This window comes from Canis lupus, chromosome 6 (assembly GCF_011100685.1).
Source record: "Canis lupus familiaris isolate Mischka breed German Shepherd chromosome 6, alternate assembly UU_Cfam_GSD_1.0, whole genome shotgun sequence".
NCBI classification, from domain to species: Eukaryota; Metazoa; Chordata; class Mammalia; order Carnivora; family Canidae; genus Canis; species Canis lupus.
Window position 1 is genome coordinate 36,830,571 of NC_049227.1, and position 24,503 is coordinate 36,855,073.

Genomic DNA, 24,503 nt, shown 5'->3' on the forward strand with positions numbered 1-24,503 from the left:
ACAAACATTTGCTGAGCGCCCAGGAGCAGGTAACTTATTTTCAGAAACCTACATCTGTCTGTCCACACCGTGGAAAATGAAGTAGCACCACAGTGAATGCTCTCTCTGTACTAAGCGCAACGTGTGGCGAGCAGAATAGGGGACAACCATTTGTGCAGTAGAAATGCACATGTCTCAAAGATGACTGCTAGCCTCTAGGAGGAACAGGATCAAAGGCAGGAGACTGTGGTTTCACTTCACACTCTTCTGTGGTTTTAAGATACGTTAAGTTTTTTAAATGGTAAACTACTCATGAACTCAGCACTGAGGGAGCCTTTGGGATCATAGGACCGCCAGTCTGACCTGCTCATAGGTGACCGAGGTGCACCCAGACCAGCTGGGAACAGGCCACAGAGCGTGCAGCTTTAACCATGCATTGTCTCCTCCTTCCCAGCAGCCGGAGGTGGGAGCGAGCCATGAGACACTGCAAGGGAGCACACCAGGCTCCACAGTGGAGGAGACATGGAAGGTCCAGAAGGAACTGGATGAGGAGACTGAGCGCAGACAGCAGCTGGAGAAGGAGGTCCAGAGTGCCCAGGAGGAAATCCGGACTCTGCAACATCGGAGCCCCCAGGAAGCAGTGATAAAGAAGGAAGTGTTGAAGAAAGTACCAGACCCTGTGCTCGAGGAGAGCTTCCAGCAGATGCAACGGACACTGGTGGAGGAGCAGCATAAGAACCAGCTGCTACAGGAGGAGCTAGAGGCGCTTAGGCTGCGGCTGCACACCCTGGAGCAGGAGACCAGGGACGGGGGGCAGGAGTACGTGGTCAAGGAGGTGCTGCGCATCGAGCCAGACAGAGCCCAGGCAGATGAGGTCCTGAAGCTGAGGGAGGAGCTGGAGGAGCTGAGGCGGCAGAAGGGCACCCGGGAAGCAGAGGCAGCCCTCCTGCAGCAGCGCATTGCAGCCCTGGCTGAGGAGAAGAACCAGGCACAGGAGAAGGTCACCAAGAAGGAGGTGGTGAAGCTGCAGAATGACCCCCAGCTGGAGGCAGAGTACCGGCGGCTGCAGGAGGACCAGCAGCGGGAGGGCAAGCTCAGGGAGGAGCACGAGGAGGAAGTGAGTTTCCTCCAGGACAAGCTCAAGAGGCTGGAGAAGGAGCGGGCCATGGCGGAGGGGAAGATCACAGTGAAGGAGGTGCTCAAGCTGGAAAAGGATGTGGCAACTGAGAGGGAGGTCGGCGACCTCAAACGCCAGTATGAGGATGAGGAAGCCAAGGCTCGTGCCAACCAGAGAGAGAAGACTGAGCTGCTCCGCAAGATCTGGGCCTTGGAGGAGGAGAATGCCCGAGTGCTGGTGCAGGAGAAAGTGCGGGAAATCGTCCGGCCAGACCCTGAGGCAGAGAGGGAAGTGGCCAATCTCCGCCTGGAGCTTGTGGAGCAGGAGCGCAAGTACCGGGGGGCCGAGGAGCAGCTGAAGAGCTACCAGAGTGAGCTGGAGGCACTCAGGAGGCGGGGCCCCCAGGTAGAGGTCAAAGAAGTGACTAAGGAAGTCATCAAGTACAAAACTGACCCTGAGATGGAGAAAGAGCTTCAGAGGCTCAGGGAGGAGATTGTGGACAAGACAAGACTCATTGAAAGGTGTGATGTAGAAATTTACCAGCTGAAGCAAGAGATCCAGTCCCTGAAAGACACCAAACCGCAGGTGCAGACCAAGGAGGTGGTCCAGGAGATTCTCCAGTTCCAGGAAGACCCCCAAACCAAAGAGGAAGTACAGTCTTTAAGGGCCAGGCTATCGGAGGAGCAGAAGAAACAAGTGGATCTGGAAAGGGAGAGGGCCTCCCAGGAGGAGAAGATCAAGCAGAAGGAGGAGGAGCTGTCCCACGTGAAGGAAAAGGTGGTCCAGCAGGAAGTGGTCAGGTACGAGGAGGAGCCTGGCCTGCGGGCTGAGGTGAACGCCTTCACTGAGAGCATAGATGCGGAGCTGCGGCAGATCGATACCCTCCGTGGGGAGCTGCGGCGGCTGCAGCGCAGGCGTGCGGAGCTAGAACGCCAGCTGGAGGAGCTGGAGCGTGAGAGGCAGGCGCGCAGGGAAGCCGAGCTGGAGGTGCAGCGCCTGAAGCAGCGGCTGGCAGAGCTGGAGGAGGAGGGGGAGGCCCGGGAGAAGGTGACTCTCAAGCAGAAGGTCGTGCTGCAGCAGGACCCCCAGCAGGCCCGGGAACACGCTCTGCTCAAAGTCCAGCTGGAGGAAGAAAGGCACCGGCGGCAGGTGCTGGAGAGTGAGCTCGAGACCCTGAGAAAGAAGCTTGTCAACCTGGAGAAGATGGAGGTCAAGGAGAAGGTGGTCTTCTCTGAAAGTGTCCAGGTGGAGAAGGGCGACACTGAACAAGAGATTCAGAAGCTGAAGAGCAGCCTGGAGGAGGAGAGCCGGAGCAAGAGAGAACTGGATGCAGAAGTGAGTCGGCTAGAAGCCAAGCTGTCAGAGCTAGAGTTCTGTAACTCCAAGTCCTCCAAAGAGCTGGACTTCCTAAGGGAAGAAAACCACAGGCTACAGCTGGAGCGACAGAGCCTGCAGCTTGAGACCCGGAGGCTCCAGTCAGAAATTGAAATGGCAGCAACAGAAACACGAGACCTGAGAAATGTGACCGCGGTGGACTCTGGGACAAACCTGAACTCCAGACTGTGGTCCCTGGAGAGAGAATTGGATGACCTCAAGAGGCTCTCCAAAGACAAAGACCTGGAAATCGATGAGCTGCAGAAGCGCCTGGGCTCCGTGGCCGTCAAGAGGGAGCAGAGGGAGAACCACCTGCGGCGCTCCATTGTGGTCATCGACCCTGACACGGGCCGGGAGCTGTCCCCAGAGGAAGCCCATCGGGTCGGTCTCATCGACTGGAACATGTTTGTCAAACTCAGGAGCCAGGAGTGTGACTGGGAGGAAATATCGGTGAAGGGTCCTAGTGGGGAGTCCTCTGTGATCCACGACAGGAAGTCTGGCAGGAAGTTCTCCATTGAAGAGGCCCTGCAGAAAGGCAGGCTGACCCCGGCTCAGTACGACCGCTATGTCAACAAGGATATGTCCATCCAGGAGCTGGCCGTCCTGGTGTCTGGGCAAAAGTAAGCACAGCTCAGCCCTCCATCTTCTTGGAAGCCAGTGGCTGGCTGTCCCCTACCCAGTAGCACCATGTCTTCTCCTCCTTGGCCCTGTGCAGGCTCCTGACCTGCGCCCTCGCTGTCATTCAACCTGGGTGAGGGACCTGCTTCATCCTCTAATCATTGGACAACCGTGATATCCCTCTTCTGTCCCTTCTCCTACACACTTCCATCAATAGACTCTCTTTGTGACATCTGGAAGCAACCCTAAAAACTAAAGCACATGACACAGGACAACTGAAGCAGACAAGCCCACTCTGCGCACTGGCCTTCACACCCCAGGTGGGGGGATTCTAGGGCAGAAAGGCCTCCCTTCCACACACCTTTCTGTACATCAAAGGACTGGGCCCCTCAAGGCTGCTGACCTACATTCACATTCCCCCAGGGTTCTGGCTGAGAGCAGACTTTCTGTCAGAGGCCTCCTGGTGAGATAGATCTGGGCTCTAGGCCAGAAAAGGTGCAAAGAAACCAGAACAGTGTTTGGCCTTCGGTGCTAGAGTGAAGGCTGTCAGCCAGACTGTCCCAGGGGAATGCACCATCAGAGAATGCGTTGTGGTTCTGAAATTATTTTCATAAAGGACTCTGTTGCTGTTAGCCTTAGCTTCAGTGCCTTACAAGTCTTACTAGCTCATTGGTATTTAGGTATACTACACACTTGATTTTCACCAAATGAATTTTAGGTTCTCTGTTATCTCATATATTATGTAACAAAATGGGACTAGGGAACTCTATTTATAGTGCAAAAATAAACACCTGGTGGCTTGATTCTAATTTCAGTGTTTCTTCTTTTGCATGTGAGGCTTATTATTTCCCCTGTTCCCTTTTGGCTTTTGGCCAAAATGGATATTCCACATATACCAGCTCCTGGGGGAAGAAGAATTAGTTGCAAAAAAAAAAAAAAAAAAAGTAGAGAATGAGAAACAATGTTTTGGAAACCTTGAAACAATTTATTGAGTTGCTTTATACAAGATTAACAATTTCCATACCACCCCCCAACACCAACATAGTCGCGCCGCACAAAAGCCACAGCCCCTCTCACACCTCAGGAGCGGCTGCACCAGGGACAGCCCCGCAGCCCTGCAGCCCCAGGCCCCGCTCTGCCTGCCGGCCCGCCCGGCCATGGCTGTGGAAGTCATTCACTCTTTCGTTACCACAAATAAAGCATAAACAAGAAAAAGAAATCTCATAAACTCCCCATCAAAGAAACGTTTCCCTGAGGCAAGAGGCATCACTAGATTCCTAAAAATGAGGGTATTCTGCTCCAGCTGCACACTCAGTGGTACATGGGGAGGAGGGAGCGCTGCAGGGAAGGGACCTTGGGTGTCCTCGGGTGGAGAAGCCTGGAGAGTTCCCACTGCTCCGTGTTCACGGACGGCCTCTGCGGCTCTGAGCTCAGCAATACAAATCTCTTCTTTGGCTCTTTTGCTACTACCTAAGACTATTCTGTAAACAAACTGGAAACCCAAGTTGCAAAAAATAGATATAATGAAGGGATAAGGAATCCACTCTAGCCCGATGTGAAACACATGTTGGTTCTTAACATTTAAAAAAAAAGGAAAGAAAGGAAAACAAAAAAGAAAAGAAAAAAAGAGCAGAGGCCTAGCCGGACAGCTGACAGAGGTCTAGCTCCGCTGGAAACCAGGCAAACCTCTGCATGACTGTGAGTTACTGAGCGCTGTACCCTGGAAGGCAGGAAGCAAGAGAGCTGCCTGTGTCCACACAGGTGTACATTCTGAGGAGGCTGATTACTCGTAACATATTTGCAACCACTTAGCCAAAGCAGTCAGTTCAGACACACCAGGTGGTACACACTTCACAGGACAGGCCAGGGCTTTGACCATCCTTGTGAAGCAGCCACTGGCTGAGTGTGCTCTGGGATAGCTGTCCTAGTCTGTCTCTGACGCACTTTCCGAGCTCATTGGCGCACCACCCTTAAGTCAATGCACAGCCCTGCTGCCTGGAGAGCTCCAGGATGGCAAGGCTTATTTCTACATGGCAGATGCTTCACAGAGGCCTGTTCCTGCAGCTCTGCCTGAGAATGGTTTCTAAAGAAAACAAACTGGAATGTCTGTGACTTGGAACCCCTCATATCCTTGGCCCTCAAAAAGGTGGAGGGCTTTGGGGCTCTGCAGTCCACCTGTATGAACTCTGAAAAAAACCAAAATGGGGGCTCTGGCTGTTGGAACCTGGGATTTGGGGGTCCAGATGACCTTCAAGTCAGGACAGCACAGATCATGATGTGCAACTGTAAAAAACTCAAATTGGCTATGTCTTAAATACAGACATATCTTTTAAAAAAGTCTTCATCTGAGATCCACTCAGAAGGCTGAATGGACGTGTGTCTAATTCTGCTCCACCATAAAGGCACTGGAATTATGTCTTACTATAATATGACATGCGAAAAGCAGTCCCATTCTATCCAATGCATTAATGGTAATGATGAAATCTGGACCAAAATAAGTGTCTTTAAAAATCCTGTCACAACTATTGAATCTACAAAGGTCTTTTTTTCTGAAAGAGCTTCATTGTCATGTTCAGCAGAGAAGCTGGCCCCCACCACAACGAGCAAACATTAGGTGTTCTGAGTACTTTTCAAAAAAAAAAAAAAAAAAAAAGTCTCCCAGCTGTGTGTTAGCCTGGATTTTTGTCCTGTTGAGCACACAGCCTGAGGATGGGACGGACACCATGACCATCCAGGGATCCTGCTGTGGCCAGAAGGAGTCCCTGACCAGTAGGGCACCATGAGGTACTGTGACCAAATGCCAGGGGTCAGGTGGATTTAGAGCACGTGTGCCAACTGCTCCACCCTGACACCAGAGCTTCGTACATGACCCAGCGCGCACCCCAGCCCAGAGTTGCCCCTCCAACGATTGTCCATGACAGAGCCGCGGAGCCTGGAGCACCAGGCCAGTCAGTGCCTCTGGAGAAGCCCAGGGCTGCTCCCCTAACAGAAGGCACATCACAGTGCCAAGAGACGCTCCACTTAGCACTCACACCTTCTCCAGAAGAGAACCAATCGGCAGAAAGAGCATAGTGATTATCCAGTTTCTGAGACCTACTTGTTCAGCTTCTGCCCAGACCTAAGTTAGTCGGGCCTTTCCTCTGAAGAGGTCACAATTTCCGTGGTACACCAGGCCCTTTTCCATGAAGTTGAGAAGCATCTGTAAAAGAATAAGCAAAAACAAAACAAAACAAAAAAAAAACAAAAAACAAAACAAAAAAAAACACAAGTCTTTCAGGATCTCGGATTCCCTTAAGGTAGCAGTAACAAAACCTCAAGGGAATCACTTAAATAGCAAAAGCCCCTGAACGCTGAGTGTTCTAGGGCTCCAATGAGCCCAAAAACCCTTGACAGAGAATGAGTGCATTGCTACTTGCAGCAGCTTGTAGTGTGCATGGCTTTCTGAGCACTGTGAAGGCAGCTGCTTGCTGCATGCCATGCGACCAGAGCGGCTTCTGTTCTCAGCTGCCACCACCATCCCCTGGAACACTGGACTCAACATTGAGGCCTAGAGACCATGCTGCACTCAAGCAGCAATGAGCACTCTCTCAGCATCAAAACCCTCAGGTCCTACAAAGACAAGTTCAAAGGCACTAGCATTCTGAGTCTGCAGGGGAAAGAAAGCAAAGCAGACACAGTCACACAGCTGAAGTAAGCATGCAGCATTTTGTTTACAACCACTCTATATAATCCTCCAACCTGAAGAAGCTTTAAAAGAGACAGAAATGGCACAAAGAAGTTTTTCTTTTCTTTTTCTGAAAATACCACAGGCCAACACCCATGTTTCCAATGGCTTTTCAATTATTTCCTGTTTCAAAGTGTGACATTCCCCAAAGCAAGCAGAGGCAATGCCATCTTTCAAACCACAAACTCTCACCTACGTGGCTCTATAACCCCCCACATTATCCTCTTGCTACAGCAGCAGCCACTAGTTTGCAGAGTAAGTCCACTGCAATTACTGCTTCTCTAGAGGAAAATGGGAGTCACTGTTGGTATAGGCTTAGCCCTTTGCTTCCTTTCTCTAAAGCAGCAAAATTTCCAGTTTGGAAATTTTCAATCCATTCTTATACCCATATGGCCTCTGGCATTCACTAGGAACACATCAACCTCAGGACATGGGGGCCAGAGACCCACAGCAAATCTGGAGGCAGACATAGATTGGGAGGCATCAGGCCACAGGTATGCCCTGCCAGGCAAGCTCCCTGTCTTCCTTCCACCCCACTACCTGTGCACCAGGGCTACCCCAGGCTCAGCTTCCTGAAGAATGGCTCTGCCATGACTGATGTAGCCTTCCTGGTCCTCTCTGGAGCAGGTCTATCATAGTAAGAATAGTAGGCCAAAACCAAAATCCCATGAAGCTTCCTGCCAGTGTTCCATTAGGTACACTTGAGAAGCAGGTTCCATTCCAGTACAGGGTGAGACCAATCACTTACTATGTACTATGAAGGTTACCAGCTGGGGCATCTGTGCTGCATACCACACCCTTTTTCTGAAATCCACTGATCTACGGAGATGAAAAGCAGGAAAAGAAATGGAATACTGCCCCAGGTCTTGCTGTGCTCCTGAACATCTGCCTTCACCCCCGAACTTAACTGAAAGTTGCTCCTGTCTGGCACACATGCTGGCATCACAGGTAAAGGTCCCTCCTAAAACATTGCCACTGTGACCTCACTGCTGTTTGGGGTCTCCCTTTCACTTAAAGTTTTGAGAGGCTTCTGTTAGCTGGCAGCACCTGGAAGGTGTAGCAGCTTAAATGCAAACGCTTTTCAGTGCCCCAATTAGCCCTTGGATATTAGCACCAATGTAAGCACCAAGTTTAGCTCAGGGACTTCCCCTGCCTTGAACACAGGCCACTACCTCCTCCCCCGTGATCACACAGGGTGAGGTTGACCCAGTGGCAGTTCCAAGTGGGGAACGAGGGGAAATTTCAAAGTGGAAGCCTGTGTCAGTTTCTGAGTACCCAAAGAGCCAGAGCCTTGAAGGACAAAGCAGGACAACACAGTAACAACGAGGTGAAGACACTGAACTTCCTGGCAGCAGACAAGGCATCTAGTGGGTGGGGAGCAGAATAGCACATTGTGTGCGTGGCACTCTGATCACCTGGCAATTACCTGGCAGACTTTGCGGGATGTGGGTGGACACGGCAGCGTGTGGGAGAGGCGCTGCACGGGGTGGGCTGGAGTGCAAGCCAGCCAGGAGACCTGAGAAAAAACAGGAGGGGAGAAAAGAACAAAACACACACATTGAAGACAGGAACAAAAAAGCTGCTTTGGTGGTTGAGATCCCAGACAACCTACTGGACAGGTTCCAGGTGAGAACCCCACGGGGAGGGGGCTCAGCATGGTTCCCAGGAACTCTGCCCATGGTCACACACCAAACAAACACAGGAACCCAGCACATGACAACAGAACTCATCAATCATAGCACAGGCACTGGGGAACCTTCTGTCCCTCCAGCATGATGAGAGGAAAGCAACACTTACTATGGTTGAGGCCGTGATGGAATGTCCCAGGAGCAGGACCCGTGACAATAGCATCCTTGGAAACCCCTGCTTTGGCAGAGGATTCGGCGCTGAAGGAGAGCACATGGAGAGGAAACTGGGAGATGATCCCCAAGGAGTTGGAATTCATGGCTCCGGGCAGTTTCGGGCTGCCGGACTTGTACGATGCAGACAGCAGATTTAAGGGCGAGGAGCTGGCCAGCAGCACAGCCCCACTCGTTCCTTTCTAGGAAAGGAAACACAGCATGGTCAGAACGCCAGTCCTGCCCGCAGCTCACTCACAGACCAGAGCTGGTAATGGATGTGCAGGGTGGGGACCCACTGGTAACCACCCCTTAAGAAGGTGAAGGTGCCCCCTGCTCTGTCGCTCCAAAGGAAGGAAGAGGAGTCTCTGACCCAGCATGGAATGGCTCCCAGGACAGTGTTCATTTAAAAAGCCGGGTATAAAATATGCCTTTGTGCGAGAAAGGAAGAGTATCTCATGTAGACAGCAAAACAGATGTAGGCATATACAAAAAAAAAAAAAAAAAAAAAAAAAAAAAATGCTTATGTGTCCATCTTTATATACATAAAACACAAAGTTGTATGTGTTGATCTTTGTTCTTAGATAGAAGCAGGAAAAACCTGAAACTAAGGAATATAGTTACCTTGCAGGGGTGGTAGGACCAGGACACAGGCAGATGAGACCTTGCTGAACATACCTTTCTATAGTTTTGTCTTTCTAACTACATAGTCTTTTTTTTTTCATAGTCTTTTTTAATATGTTGGAAATATGAAAACAACTGCTCTCTCCCATGTTCCCAACCTGCATCTAAACTTCTGTAATTACCCACAGGCAAGCCTCATGAACCACTGTACTCTGTCAAATTGCCTTATCTGACCTACAGAGTCCTTTAAAACCCAACCAAAACCTATCCAAGATACTCATATTCCTGGGGCATGAACATCTCCACAAAACTGATGATCTGAGAGGTAACGCCATTTTCATTTACTTGTTTGGACAGAAGGACAAGTAGGAGGCTATGAAATATGAAAGTAGTTTAACGGCTCGTTCTATGCCACCCAGGATCCCTGCAAACCAGTCCTTTCCTTCTGCTCATCCACAGGAGAAGTTTCAGGATCTCCTGGGATTCCTACCACCAGAAAAGTAAAGACCTGAAAACAGGAAGCCCAGTCCTCCTTCCAATTTCTGGGCTCACTGTTCCTACCTGACCTTCAGTGTCAGATCTCATTCTCCGACCAGGGCAAGGCAAGCGGCCCTGTCCACAAGACCCATGAGGGGTGGGCTGCTGTGCCAGGACACTCACTGGCAAGGAGGTAGACGATGTCACGCTGCTAACCGCGCTGGACTTCAGGGAGGAGGTCAGTAGCTTTGCCACTCCCTGGGTCCCACCGCTGGAGTCTCCATTTGGACCACCTGGAGGGGCCACCAGGGTCAGCTTCTGGGAAACAGGTGGTTTTTTCACTGCAGAGCCTGGGACAGGTCTGCTGGCAGACTGTCCTGTGGAGGGAGGCTGTACACCGGGGAGCAGGTTCCCGGAAGTAGAGCTCTGGACTGGTGTTCCTCCAGAGGAAGAGCTGCCAGAAGAAACCCCATGTTTAGAGACAGAGCTGGCAAAGGGACTATTCTTATAAGATGGCCCTGAAGAGCCGGCTGAGTGCTGTTTTGCTGGATGGCTCAGGGCGGTAGAGGACGAGGCTGGGGTCTTATGCGAGTTGCTGCTGGAGGCTGGTGTGCCTCCTGAAGAGGCCGGCGTGGAGGGATGGAAGCTCTGGCCTTTGGTTGCTGTCTTCACAAGCTGGAGGAGGGAACGATGGCACTGTGGGGAGGAAGGCTTTGGGCCCTGGAGCTTATTGACAAAAGGAGCTGGAGGGGTGAAACCCTTTTGCTGTTGAGTGCCTGCATGAAAAACTTTGACTTGGGGGCCAGGCACAGGAGCTGCTGCCTGGGGTGCGTGAGACGTCCGTGGCAAGCCATGGTGCTTTGCTTTGGACTGGTGCACTTCTGACAGGCCCTTGCTGAGCATGGCCTGACAGGATAGCTCTTTGTAGCCAGAGCTCTCTGGTTTTTTCTCCTGAGAGGACTGCCCCAGTGCCAAAGCCTGTTCAGCCAGAAAATTGAGGGGAGACTGCAGAGAACTAGAGGTTGGCGGGGCAGAAGGGCTGGGCTTTGGAAAGTTCCTCTTCTCTTCTGAGCACCCGACACCCACCATCTTCTCTGCAGGTGCCTTTGAGGGTGCCGGCAGTGGGAACTCAGAGCCCCCACCTGCTCTGCTGTTCAGTACAGCCAGTTCCTTAGACACCACCTCCAAAGAGGAGGCTGAATTACGGATCAAGTCCCCATCCAACGAGTCCTCCAGGTTGATAGGAGCAGGATTAGCAAGGCTGCCAGACGCCTGGGTTGAGAGCTCCCTGTTTGCAGCCCCAGTGCTCAGGCCTCCTCCTGGGTGTTCTGAAGGCAAAGGCAGGGGGCCACCAATCTGGCCTGATGGGACGGAAACCTTTTTATCAGGCTTAGTGGATGATTCCTAAAGGAAAATAGAAATTCTGATGTTTAGAAATGTCCAACAATGCCAACCCTGGCCTTGCAGTGAGGATGCAAATGTGAGAACACCATGAGGCCCAAAGATCCAGGTTTTCTTGTACAATCACAAAACAAGAGAGGAACAGAGCAGTTGCCGTGCCTGCTTCAACTTGAAAGTGCTAAACTCCTTCACCCTCTCTGGTTCCTAGTTGGCTGGCTTGGCTTACCAAGCATACTTTCTTGCTATGTACATACCCACCCGCAAAGAAACCTTCTCTCTCTCTTTTTTTTTTTAATATTTTATTTATTTATTCATGAGAGAGAGAGAGAGAGACAGAGGGAGAAGCAGGCTCCATGCAAGGAGCCTGATGTGGGACTAGATCCCGGGTCTCCAGGATCACATCCTGGACTGAAGGTGGCGCTAAACCGCTGAGCCACCGGGGCTGCCCAAACTTTCTGTTTCTGAAAAAGTAAAAGGCTCAAGCAAAGAGATGGCCTCACACTGTGTCAGAGTATTCCCAGTTGGAATCAGAAAACGAGGCATGGCATGAGAATTGTCTTAAGTTAGCTTTCTTTTCCTCCTTGGTCTTCTTTAGCATCTATCTCCTCAGCTCGTGCAAAGGAAAAGTCCTGTCATAGGAGCGGAAACAGGACCTACCCCATCACTCCCACATCCCAAGTGCTTAATGCAGTTTGTCTTAGACACTGTAGGAGCTTCACAGATACTTAAGAATATAGAATTGACACAGCTTATTCTCACGGACTGTTTATATATGATCAAGGGCACTATAAAGCCTCATGAGCTATTAAAAATTTTGGTAAAACAGCAATTCTTACTACACTGAAAAGTTTCTGCAAGGTCTAACATGGTTTTCAGTCTCTGTTCTCTAGCCACTGTATTACCTTCCATCTCTGCCAGGTAAATACAACAAAGCCACCTGCCCTTTCCAGTGCAGCTCCAGGCTAACCTACACCTGGCTAGCACTGTTCTGCCGTGAGGAGTATCCTCACGCTAGAAGACTTTCACATCTGCAGGGGCTCTTCACTCCTCAGAGAGCAGTCAGGAAGACTTCATTTGAATCCCACAAACACCACCAACAACCCAGAAATGGTCTCCTAGAACTAAGGCTGGAAGGCACTAAAGTAGCCCAGCTCAGGTCTCTGCCCTGCCAACCGCAGGCCCCTGCAATGGGCCAGGCTGCCTCTTTGTATAGCCTGAAGAGTACCATCCTGAAGAGCTGTCACTCAGTCCAGCACGGCTCAAGGAGCTGCTCTGGTCACCTGAGAGGTTTCATATGTATGGCTGAAGAGAGAGGAGAATTCATGACCCTGAGCAGGCTGACTCACCTTCATCTTGATTTTGGAAGAGGCCATGACTTTCTTCTTGGCCCTGTTCAAAGGAATGAACACAGAAAAGGGTTAGAGGAGATCCACAAAGGAGGTGAAAATAACAGTTCTTGAGAAAGTACTGGGACACTCACAGGATTGACGTCAGATGCCCATGGCCTCGTCTGCTCTCCTTAAACAGAGTCCTGAAACAGAAAGAACACTAAGCAGTCTGCATAGACCCCCCCTGAAGGCAAGCACTCTGCTTCTAGAGCTTTCCTAGCATCCTTGGTACTCAGTGACTATTATGCCTTAAATGTCAGTGGCCTGGTGAGCTTAATTCCTAGTGAGAGAGTCTTAAGTGGCTGCACTGGCGACTCAAAAGCAAACAGTCTAGAGTGACCCCAAAAAACTATGGTTCTGTCCCAAAATTTCTCATAGTGATTTCTCTCCTAAAGGCAGAAGTGATTTCCTTGTTGCTGATTCTCATTCCTTCTAAGAGTCAAATGTGTAATGACCACAGTTTCTCTTTTTCTAGGGAAACACAACAAAATTTTCTTTATGCACCTCCCCATACACTTTCAGAAGTTCAATCTGTAAAGAAAAGAGCAAGTCCACCTAAAGAAGGGATACAAAGAAAGGCTCCATGACTTGATTCTAGGAAGATGGTACAGTAGGAAGCACCAGGAACTGTCAACCCACCTGGACAACAACTACACTAATAGAATCTAAAATAATTATTTTAGGCGTACCTGGGTGTGGCTCAGTCAGTTAAGCATCCAACTCTTGATCTCAGCTTAGGTCCTGATCTCAAAGTTGTGAGACCAACCTCCGCATTGGGCTATATACACTCAGCGTGGAGTCTGCCTGAGATTCTCTCTCTCCTTCTCCCTCTGCCCCTCTCCCTGTTCACACATTTGCACTTTCTCTAAAAAAAAAATAAATCTTAAAATAACTATTTTGGAATTCTAGAGTATGTTGAAGGCTTACAGCTTTCAGGGGAGGACCTAAAGAGTAAACTGCTGTCAATTCTAGCACAGTTGCAGCCTCCTGTCCCCAGCCCCACGTCAGGCAGCTGCACACGTGTCCCCAGAACAGTTTGCCCACAACTTGCAGGAACTTGGGAGGTCCTCCAAGTACTGGGAACCTCTGCTCTGATTGCTGCTTTTCATCACAGAGGTACAGACAGAGATGGGCAGCCACTGCTGTCTCTCCCCACCCCATGGCAAGCCCCTGCCCCTTTGGCTGAGGTGACTTCCAGTGGATTTGAAAAACTGTTGTCCTTTTCCCTCCTTCAATGTTCACGTTCTCACTTTTAGGAGACAGATATTTAAAAACAGAACATTCAAAACAACTGCATATATGGGGGAAAGTGAGAGAGCGACTACCCGTGCCCAAGCAAGGACTCAGATAAGACCCAGGAAGACATTAAGTTTACACCACAGGCTGATCTCAGGCAGAGAGACCACCCACAACATTCACAAAAACAAAAATATACAGAATGGGGATAATAGGTAACAATACTGTATTGTATATTTGGGTTTTTGGGTTTTTTTTTTTTTTTTTTTTGTATTGTGTATTTGAAAGTTGCTGGGAGAATCCATCTTTTTTTTTTTTTTCTTTTAAAGTAGGCTCCAAAAATAAAATAAAATAAATAAAATAAAAAATAAAGTAGGCTCCAATGTGGCGCTTGAACTCATGATCCAGAGATCAAGACCTGAGCTGAGATCAAGAGTCTGACACTTAACCAACTGAGCCACCTAGGCACCCGGAAGATAAAAAGTTCTCATCAAAGAAAAGAAAAATTGTAACTATGTGAGGTAAATGATGATCCCTAGATTTACTGTGGTAGGCATTTCACAAATATCAAATGTAAAACCATTATGTTTTACACCTGAAACTAATTCTACGTTGTATGTCAATTATATCTCAAAAAAAAAAAGATAAAAATAATAACAAGAAAAAGTAAACCTGGGGGAAGTGAGAGAATCTGATTTCTGGAGTTACCACATTCAATTCAAATCTAGTGTTCCACACACATGCACAGAAAAAACAAAACATAAGGCAAACAAACAAATAGGAAAGTACAGGCTGTTCAAGGGAAAAAAAATACCCAGAAACTCTCTCCAAAAAAGATCTAATGGCAAATATATTAGACAAAGATGTTAAAGCAATGGTCTTACAGATGCTCAAAGAACTACAAGTAGATGTGGAGAAAGTCAAGAAAGATTGTTGTGAACAAAACGGAAATAACAATAAAGAGACAGAAAACCTAAACAGAAACTAAGAAGAAATTCCGGAACTTAATAAAAGTATAATAACAAAAATGAAAAATTTCCTGGAGATGCTCAAATACAGATGTGTGCAAAGAGAAGATAATGGAAATTACCATTTCCATTACAGAACAGAAAGAAAAAAAGGAACAGAAAGAAAAAAAGACTGAAAAAAAGTTATGAACAGAACAGACCTCAGGGACATGCAGGGCACCATCTCTTGGACCACATGCACACCACATGCTGTAGAAGTCCCAGAAGGAGAAGACAGGGCAGAAAGGGCAGAGAGAACAGTGGAAGAAATATTGGCTAAAGACCCCTCAAATCTGATGAAAAAGATGAATATAAACATCCAAGATGCTCAGTGAACTCCAAGATGAACCCCACAGAGAAACACTGTAATCAAACTTTTAAAACAAAAAGAATCTTGAAAGCCCAAAGAGAGAAGTACATCATCACTTAAAATTATCAGCAGATTTCTCATCAGAAATGTTGGGAGGCCAGAAGATAGTGGGCAAATATACTCAAAGTGCTGAAAGAAAAGGGCCAACAAGAATCCTATATCCAGCAAAACTGTCCTTCAGAAGTGGGGGATCTATGAAGACACTTTGAGACAGACAAATGTTGAAGGACATTGTGACCATTGGACTGCTCTGCGGGAAATGCTCAAGGGCGCCCTTTGCAAATAAAATGACATCAGACAGTACTTTAAAGCCATGTGAAGAAATAAGGATCTCGAAAAAGTAAATATAAGGGCAATTATAAAAGCTAGTTTTCTAAGGTTTCCAGGGTCTCAGTTAAGTGTCTGACACTTGATTTCAGCTCAGGTCATGATTCCACAGTTGTGAGATGGAGCCTCCCAGAAGGCTCCACACTCAGCAGAGTCTGCTTGAGATTCTCTCTCTCCCTCTGCCCTTCCTTCCTATTTGCATGGACACGCGTTTTTTTTCTCTCAAATAAATCTTTAAAAAAACAAGCTAGTAATCTCCTAACAGTGGTTTGTAACTGAACTTTTTACTTTCTACATGATTTAAGAGACTAATATAAAGAAAAAATAGCAATTATTAACATAAAAGCTAATATTACTGTAACTTTGGTTTGTAACTCCAAATCTTGTTTTCTACATAATCTAAGACAGTAAGGCATTTAAAAAAATTATTAGCTTATGTTCTGGGGCTCACAATGTATAAAAATGTAATTTTGTGCTATCAGCAACCAAAGCGGGGACAGAACTGTACGGGAGCAGCGTTTTTATAGGTCATTGAATTTACAGAAGCAATCCCTTCTTTATCAGTAATTACTTTAAATATGAATGGATTAAATTTTCCAATCAAAACAAAGATTGACAGAATGGATAAACACACATGATCTAACTCAATTCTGTCTAAAGGAACTGACTTGAGACCCAAAAACAAAAACAGGTTGAAGGCAAAAGGATGGAAGAAGATACTCCACACACACAATAATCAGAGAGAGAGCAGGGAGGAAGCTATGCTGGTATCAAACAAAACAGACTTTAAATCAAGAAAGATTACAAGACAGGGCACTGGGTGGCTCAGTGGTTGAGCATCTGCCTTTGGCTCAGGGCATGATCCTGGGGTCTGAGATTGAGTCCCACATCGGGCTCCTCATAGGGACCCTGCTATGTCTCTCCTTCTATCTCTCATGAATAAATATATCTTAAAAAAAGATTATAAGACAAAGAACATATGTATTAATAAAAACTTCAAAACAGCAAGAAGACGCAATAATTATAAACATTCCTATACTGGAAGCAAAAACTGACAGAAATGAAGGGAGAAATAGGCAATTCTACAACAGGAGTTGGAGAATTCAGTACCCATTCACAATAATGAGTAGAACACCAAATAGAAGACAAATAAAACAGCAGAAAAGTTAACATAGTAAACCAACTAGATCCAACAACATATACAGTACACTACCCAACAACAAATCATTCTTCTCAAGTGTACATGGGTCATTTCCCAGGACAGACCATATATTAGGTCACAAAGTAAGTCTCAAGAAATTTAGACTGAGGCACTTGGGTGGCTCAGTCTGTTAAGCATCTGCCTTTGGCTCAGGTCATGACCCTGGGGGTCCTGGGATGGAGCCCTGAGTCAGTGGGCTCCCTGCTCAGCAAGGAGTTTTGTTTGTCCCTCTCTCTCTGGACCCCCATCACCACCACTGTGCTCTCTTTTGTTGTCTCAAATACATAAAATATTTTAAAAAAATATTTAAAAAGATAGATATCATGCAAACTGTCTTCCCTTACCTCAAGAGAATGTAGTTACAAATCAGTAACATAAGAAAAACTGAAAAAATTCACAAAATTGTGGAAATTAAACAACACACTTTAAAATTTTTTATTCATTTATGTATTCATGATAGACACACACAGAGAGAGAGGCAGAGACGTAGGCAACGGAGAAGCAGGCTCCCTGCAGGGAGCGCCCAATGTGAGACTCCTCCCAGGACCCCTGGGATCACAATGGAGCCAAAGACAGATGCTCAACCTGCTGAGCCACCCAAGTGCCCCAACAATACCCCTTTTAAACAATCAATGGATCAAAGAAAAAAAGTCACAAAGGAAACAAGAAAATACTTAAAAGATGAATGAAAAGGAAAACACAAATATACCAAAACTTACAGCTCAAAGGATGCCAAGGGGGTACTATAGCTATAAACATTTACGTTTAAAAACAAGAAAAATCTCAAATCAACAACCTGACTTTACAACTTAAGAAACTACAAAAAGAACAAATTAAACCGATAGCAAGTACAGGGAAGGAAATACAGAAGATCAGAGCATAGGTAATGAAGCAGAGAATAAACAGAGAAAAATCAGTAAGAGCAAAAGTTGGTTCTTCGAAAACATCAAGACAATTGGCAAACCCTTAGCTAGATGGACTAAGAAATGTTCAAGAGGATACTCAAATTACCAAAATCAGGAAAGTGGGGACATTACTACTGATTCTAGAAAGAAAAAAGGATTCTAAGAGAGTACTATGAACAATTGCACACCAACAAATGGGATTACATAGCTGAAATGGACAAATTCCTACAAACACAAAACCTACCAAGACTAAATCCCTAAGAATTACAAAATCTAACTATACTTGTAACTAGCAAGAGGACTGAATCAGTTATGAAAAACCTTCTGACAAAGAAAAGGCCTGGAAATGATGGCTTCAGGGTGGATTCTACCAAATATGTAAAGTACTACTACCAATCCTCAAACTTAAAAAAAAAAAAAACTAAAGAGGGAATACTTACAAATTCATTCTATGAAGTTGACATTACCCTGATACCAAAGCCAGGCAAAGATAGCACAAGAAAATTACAGAGCAATATCCTGTAAATAACACTGATGAAAAACTTCCCAACAAAATACTAGCAAACAGGATTCAGGAGCATATTAAAAACATTATACATCACAGACCAAGTGAAATTTATGCCTGGAATGCAAGGGTGATTCAACATACAAAAACTGATCAGTGTAATATACCACGTGAACAGAATGAAGTAAAAAACCCCACATGATCATTTCAACTGATGCAGAAAAGGCACAGGACAAAATTCAACACCCTATCATGATAAAAACACTCAACAAGCTTGTAATACGATTACTTCTACATAATAAAAGCCAAATATGAAACCCCCCAGTGAACATCATAATGGTAAAAAGCTGAAAGTGTTTCTTCTAAGATCAGGATAAAGGTAAGAATGACAACTTTCACAACTTCTATTCAACACAGTACTGGGAGTTCTAGCCAGAGCAGTTAGGCCAGAAAAAGAAACAAAAGGCATCGAAATTTAGAAGGAATAAGGTGGGCTCCGTTTGCAAAGATTATCTTTTATGTAGAAAACTCTGAAGATTCCAGAAAGTTTTAGAATAAATGAATTTTGCAAAGTCTCAAGATGCAAAATCAACACACACAAAAATCAGTTGTATTTCTGTACATGAAAAGGAAATTACAAAAATAATTCTATTCACAACAGCATCAAAAGAAAAAAACAAACAGAAAAACTTAGGAATTAACTTCACCAAGGAGGTAAGAGACTTATACAATGAAAACGACAAAACACTGCTGAAAGAAATTAAAGACATAAATAAATGGAAACACATCCCGGGGGCACCTGGGTGGCTCGGTCGGTCAACCGGTTAAGTGTTTGCCTCGGCTCAGGTCAGTCAACCGGTTAAGTGTCTGCCTCGGCTCAGGTCCTGATTCCAGGGTCCTGGGATAGAGCCCTGCATTGGACTCCCTGCTCAGCAGGGAGCCTGCTTCTCCTTCCCTCTCCTTCTACTCATGTGCACACCAGTGTGCTCTAATAAATACAATCCTTTAAAAAAAAAAAAAAAAAAGATTTCTTTATCTATTCATGAGGACAGAGAGAAGCAGAAACATAGGCAGAGGGAGAAGCAGGCTCCCTGTGGGAAGCCTGATGCAAGACTCGATCCTAGGATCACAATCTGAGCCAAAGGCAGATGCTCAACCACTGAGCCACCCAGGCGCCCCAAATAAATGAAGGAAAGAAAAGAAAAGAAAAATAAGGAAAAGAAAAGAAACACATCCTATCACAGACTGGACAACTTAATATTACTGAGTTGTAATCTCAATATTAGCTAAAGCAATCTATAGATTCAATGTAATCCCCCAAAAATCCTAATGACTTTTTTGCAGAAAAAGAAAAACCCATTAAAATTCATATGGAATTTCAAGAGATTCTAAAAGCCAAAAATAATCTTGAAAAAGAATAAAGCTGGAGAATCACACTTTCTGATTTCAAAATTTACAAAGCTAGATTACTGGATTACTATCCAGCGTGTTATTGGCATAAAGACAGATACACAGATCAATGGAAGAGGACAGACAGCCCAGAAGTAAAACCCTCACATATGTGGTCAAATGATTTTCAACAAAGGTGTGAAGACCAATGAAGGAAGGACAGTCTTTTCAACTGATGCTGTGAAAACTGGATATCCACATGCAAAAAAAAATGAAGGTGCACCCTTTATGTAATGTCATATACAAAAATTAACTTAGCTTCATGACACTGGAGCTGACAATTGCTATCTTAGATATGACACCAAAGGGACAAGCAACAAAATGTAGACAAATTGGACTTCACTAAATTTAAAAATTTTGTACACCAAAGATACCATCCACAGAGTAAAAAAGTAACTCACAAGATGGGAGAAAATATTTGGAAATCACATCTGTCAAGGGATTAATATCCAGAATACAGAAAGAACTCCGAAAGCTCAACAACAAAATATTTCCAATTGAAAAATGGGCAAAAGACTTGAATAGACATTTTAAGAAGGTATATAAATGGCCCATAAGTAAATGAAAAGATGTTCAATGTCACTAATCACTAGGAAAATTCAAATCAAATCTATCGGGAGATACCACCTCAGGTCCATTACGACAGTAGCTACCATCAAAACCCCAGAAAATGTCAAGTACTGGAGAGGAGGCAAACAAGCCCTTGTGCACTGATGGTGGAAATGCAAAATGATATAGCCACTATGGAAAACACTGGGGATCCCTGGGTGGCGCAGCGGTTTAGCGCCTGCCTTTGGCCCAGGGCGCAATCCTGGAGACCCGGGATCGAATCCCACATCGGGCTCCCGGTGCGTGGAGCCTGCTTCTCCCTCTGCCTGTGTCTCTGCCTCTCTCTCTCTCTCACTGTGTGCCTATCATAAATAAAATAATAAATAAATAAATAAATAATAAAATAAAATAAATAAAATAAAATAAAATAAAATAAAATAAAATAGAAAACACTGGTGGTTCCTCAAAAAATTAAACATATAATTATCACATGATCCAGCTATTCCATTTCTAGGCATAAACACAAAAGAACTGAAAGCAGGGTGTTGAAGAGGTATTTGTACACCCAATTTCATAACAGTATTATTCACAATAGCTAAGAGATGGAAGCAACCTAAGCATCAATTGATGCATGGATAACCAAAATGTGGCTTACACATACAATGGAATGTTATTCTGTGCCTTAAAAAGGAAGGCAATTCGGTAATGTGTAATAAAGACAAATCCTTGAGGATATTATACTGAGTGAAATGAGCCAGTTCCACAAAGATAAATTCTGTATGATTCCACTTTTTTTTTGTTTTAATTTTTATTTATTTATGATAGGCACACAGTGAGAGAGAGAGAGGCAGAGACACAGGCAGAGGGAGAAGCAGGCTCCATGCACTGGGAGCCCGACGTGGGATTCGATCCCGGGTCTCCAGGATTGCGCCCTGGGCCAAAGGCAGGCGCTAAACTGCTGCGCCACCCAAGGATCCCAATTCCACTTCTATGAAGTACTCGGATGAGTCAAAATCATAGAAAGTAGAACAATGATCACAGAATCTAGGGTGGGAGGATGTGAAGTTATTGTTTAATAGGTAAAAAACTTCCGTTTTAGAAGATGAAAGGAGTTAAAGGGATGGATGGTTATGGTTGCACAACAATGTAAAGGTATTTAAGATTTTCTTTTTTTAATTTATGTATTCATGAGAGACACACATAGAGAAGCAGAGATATAGGCAGAGGGAGAAGCAGGCTCCCCAAGGGGAGCCCAATGCGGGACTCGATCCTGGAACCCCAGGATCACGCCCTGAGCCAAAGGCAGACCCTCAACCACTGAGTCACCCAGGTATCCCTGTAAATGTATTTAAAACCACTGGACAGGGCAGCCCGGGTGGCTCAGCGGTTTAGCACCTGCCTTCATCCCAGGGCGTGACCCTGGAGACCCCGGATCGAGTCCCACGTTGGGCTCCCTGCATGGAGCCTGCTTTTCCCTCTGCCTGTGCCTCTGCCTCTCTCTCTCTGTCTCCTGTGTATTCTCATGAATAAATAATAAAATTAAAAATAAGTAAATAAATAAAACCACTGGACAGGGCAGCCCGGGTGGCTCAGAGGTTTAGCGCCACCTTTAGCCAAGGGCCTGATCCTGGAGACCCAGGATCAAGTCCCACGTCAGGCTCCCTGCATGGAACCTGCTTCTCCCTCTGCCTGTGTCTCTGTCTCTCTCTCTCTCTCTCTCTCATGAATAAATAAATAAAATCTTTAAAAAAAATGATGGTAAAATTTTAAAAATTAAAAATAAATAAAACCACTGGATGGTGCACCTAAGAATGATTCAGATGGTAAAGTTTCATGTAAAGTGTATTTTCCCACAGTGGGGGAAAGGGGAGAGCACAAGCTCCAGCCAGCTTTCCTATCTGTGGACGGCAGTCATAGTTCCTTCACACGGAAAGCTACACATCACAGAAGTTCAGCCCTTAACTCCAATAAGCAGTCAGCCTGATCCTCGCCAAGTAAGACTTCTGTTCAGAACAGGAAGATATTTCCAAGATGAATCTACCTCTCAACTTCAATGGGGAGCCATTATCTCAAAACAGGTAAGGGCAGACTGAGGTGAGATGTGCATACCCCAATTCAGAGCTGAAGTGGGACAAAGCATGACAAAGACAAAACCCCACAGATAACTTCCTTCGTCAAGGGAAGAATAAGAGCCATTCACAGCAACCAGTACACCCCTAACCACTCCAGTAAGGCTGGAGTTGACTCAGCTAGACGGTGACTCCTGAGTTAAGGGACCCTGTTGGCCTGGCAGAACAGAAGCATTCAAATATTTCTGTACTGCAAGAACGCTCCACCTCATCACCACACTGACCATACTGGCTGCTCACGGCCCTCACCTGGCCTGCATCCAGCCTTTGGGCCACAGAGGTTTGACCTCAGCATCCAGAAAGGCCTTCACATAGTCCTCCCAAGACTGGGTCTTATTGTTCCTCTCCAGATCGTAGCTCTCCAGTTTTATCTTCACCACGTGGCAAAGCAGCTCCCTGAGGGGTAGACAGAAGTCAGAAACTTCAAACTATGCCAAATGCTTCTTTTAAGGTTTCAATCATGTGCTTTCAGCAGCCCTGATTAAAGTAAATGATTCTAACCTTCATTAGAAACACAGGAACATGCTCAGACACTGGCCCCACAAACCCTCCAATGAGGCAAGGTCCCAGTTTGGGCACACCTGATTTCATCATTCCACTGGAACTTCTTCCGGGGTCCCATTATCCTCCTGCCCCCCTTTTCCTCATCTTCTTCCTCATCAGAGCACATCCGTTCCCTCTGCTCCTTGTCCTTCTCCTCTTCCAGCATCCTATAGTGTGAATAGGACCAATGGGACCCTAAGGTCACTACCACAGAAGAACTACTTCCTCCCACATCCACTGCCTCCCCCCTGCCCCAGGCTTCTAAGAGAAGGTGAAAATGCTGCAGAAGAGCAAAAAGTCTCATTTACAAATGTAATAATGGGGGAAAAAAAAAAAGAAAGAATAAAGAGAAGAGGCAGAAGGATGTCATGTGAGAGTGATGGAACACACTTACTTAGCGACCTTGGCTTGTGTGTGTGCCTGACATTCATCCTGGTACTTGGCCATCTGCTCTGGCATTGCCCTTCCAATGGCTTCCTTAAGCTTCTGGAGAGGCTCCTTCAGACGCCCCCCCTGCAGAGAGTAGGACGTATCATAAGATTGGTTCATGCATCACTTCTTTTTTTTTTTTTTTTCATGCATCACTTCTTAACTGAGGATACACTACTAGTAATCACACGAAGGCAGGACAACAGCAGATGTGCATCTGTGAAGACTCAGTCACCCTCTCCTAAAGCCAAGGGACTGCACTCCACAGTCACCCACCTGTTCGTAGAGGTGAAGTTTCCGAGCACGTTTGACCAGGGTGTCCTTGCTGCAGGGCAGGAATGAAGCAAGATAGGCATAGACCCCAGAACGGATTTGGCTACTCAGCTCTCGAGTTTGCACCTCTATGCTGAAAAAGAGAAGAGAGTCATCAAGAGCCCGCAGCTCACTGGAGCTTCTCTCATCATGAGGTCACCCTACCGCAGAGAGGAAAACTAAGAGCCAACAACAGATCAAACCTTATGCTGTCGGTCACGCAATGTAACTAAGTGACCAGTGCAACAGATCCCCAGCAGTCACCAAATCAGAACTCCCACACCTGATAAACTTGGCTAGGTACAGAGAGTCAAGGCCCTCAGGTCAAAGACAAGACCAACTCAAAGGTAGTCAGGAAAACAGAACCTAGGAGAACAAGCTCTGAAGTACTAAATTTCACCAATAAAAAGAACGTAAGAGCTTTCAAAATGGAAAGTGATTGAGTTTCTTTGTGTAGACAGGAAATACTTCCAACAGTGTTTCCTTTTTTCCCCAGTTCTATCCCTAATAAGGAGGTGAGGGAAATCCTCACCCCTCCAGGGTCCCCATCTAGATGAGCAGAAAAATATTTGTCTTCAATCCCTTGATCTATTTGGCAAGCTCCAGTAGGCTACTGTTGGCACAAATCTCTCCTGTGTGCTGACCCTCAGGTGCTCTCTATAGTCCAGGCTTCCTGACCCAGGAGGCCAATCCCCCATCCTGGTCATTTGCTAGAATATCCTCAAGCCTTGACAACTGTTCTTACATGTGCAAAATCCTCAGTTGTTGAGCAACAAGCTTCCTCTGCTAAACAATGCAAGAGAGAAAGAAGCTGGTGAAAAGCTCGAAGGACAGATATCAAGAACCTGGTTTGGATTTATATGTGCAGTTTTTTTGCTTTTTAATCTCATACATACAGAGTAACATCTCAGAGGTTCAGGTATCTGGGAGATGTGCCACAGGATATTTATACACCCTAGCCTTGGGAGCAGAAGTGAGAGCGAGAGGAGAATGATCCCAGG

General features: G+C 46.1%; 2 protein-coding genes across 7 annotated transcripts in view; one reads left to right on the forward strand and one right to left on the reverse strand.

Moving 5' to 3' along the window:
* PPL (periplakin) overlaps positions 1–3,897 on the forward strand; it is a 44,255-nt gene extending 40,358 nt beyond the window's left edge. The window contains exon 22 of one of the 2 annotated variants that reach the window (XM_038540474.1): positions 434–3,897. In XM_038540474.1, the coding sequence (XP_038396402.1) occupies positions 434–3,094 (2,661 nt within the window). In that variant the 3' untranslated portion in view covers positions 3,095–3,897. The remainder of the gene's footprint in view (positions 1–433) is intronic. The other variant, XM_038540475.1, reaches the window with a different exon arrangement.
* Positions 3,898–4,057: 160 nt separating this feature from the next.
* Positions 4,058–24,503, reverse strand: part of UBN1 (ubinuclein 1) — a 39,282-nt gene continuing 18,836 nt past the window's right edge. Inside the window, exons 9-19 of one of the 5 annotated variants that reach the window (XM_038540478.1) lie at positions 23,467–23,596; positions 23,156–23,274; positions 22,800–22,928; positions 22,468–22,614; positions 12,633–12,683; positions 12,499–12,541; positions 9,935–11,155; positions 8,610–8,853; positions 8,239–8,328; positions 7,561–7,631; positions 4,058–6,287 (exon numbers count right to left, since the gene is read on the reverse strand). In XM_038540478.1, coding sequence (XP_038396406.1) covers positions 7,576–7,631; positions 8,239–8,328; positions 8,610–8,853; positions 9,935–11,155; positions 12,499–12,541; positions 12,633–12,683; positions 22,468–22,614; positions 22,800–22,928; positions 23,156–23,274; positions 23,467–23,596 — 2,230 coding nt within the window. In that variant the 3' untranslated portion in view covers positions 4,058–6,287; positions 7,561–7,575. Of the gene's footprint in view, positions 6,288–7,560; positions 7,632–8,238; positions 8,329–8,609; positions 8,854–9,835; positions 11,156–12,498; positions 12,542–12,632; positions 12,684–22,467; positions 22,615–22,799; positions 22,929–23,155; positions 23,275–23,466; positions 23,597–24,503 lie in introns of all 5 variants that reach the window. The other 4 variants (XM_038540476.1, XM_038540481.1, XM_038540480.1 and 1 more) reach the window with 4 other exon arrangements.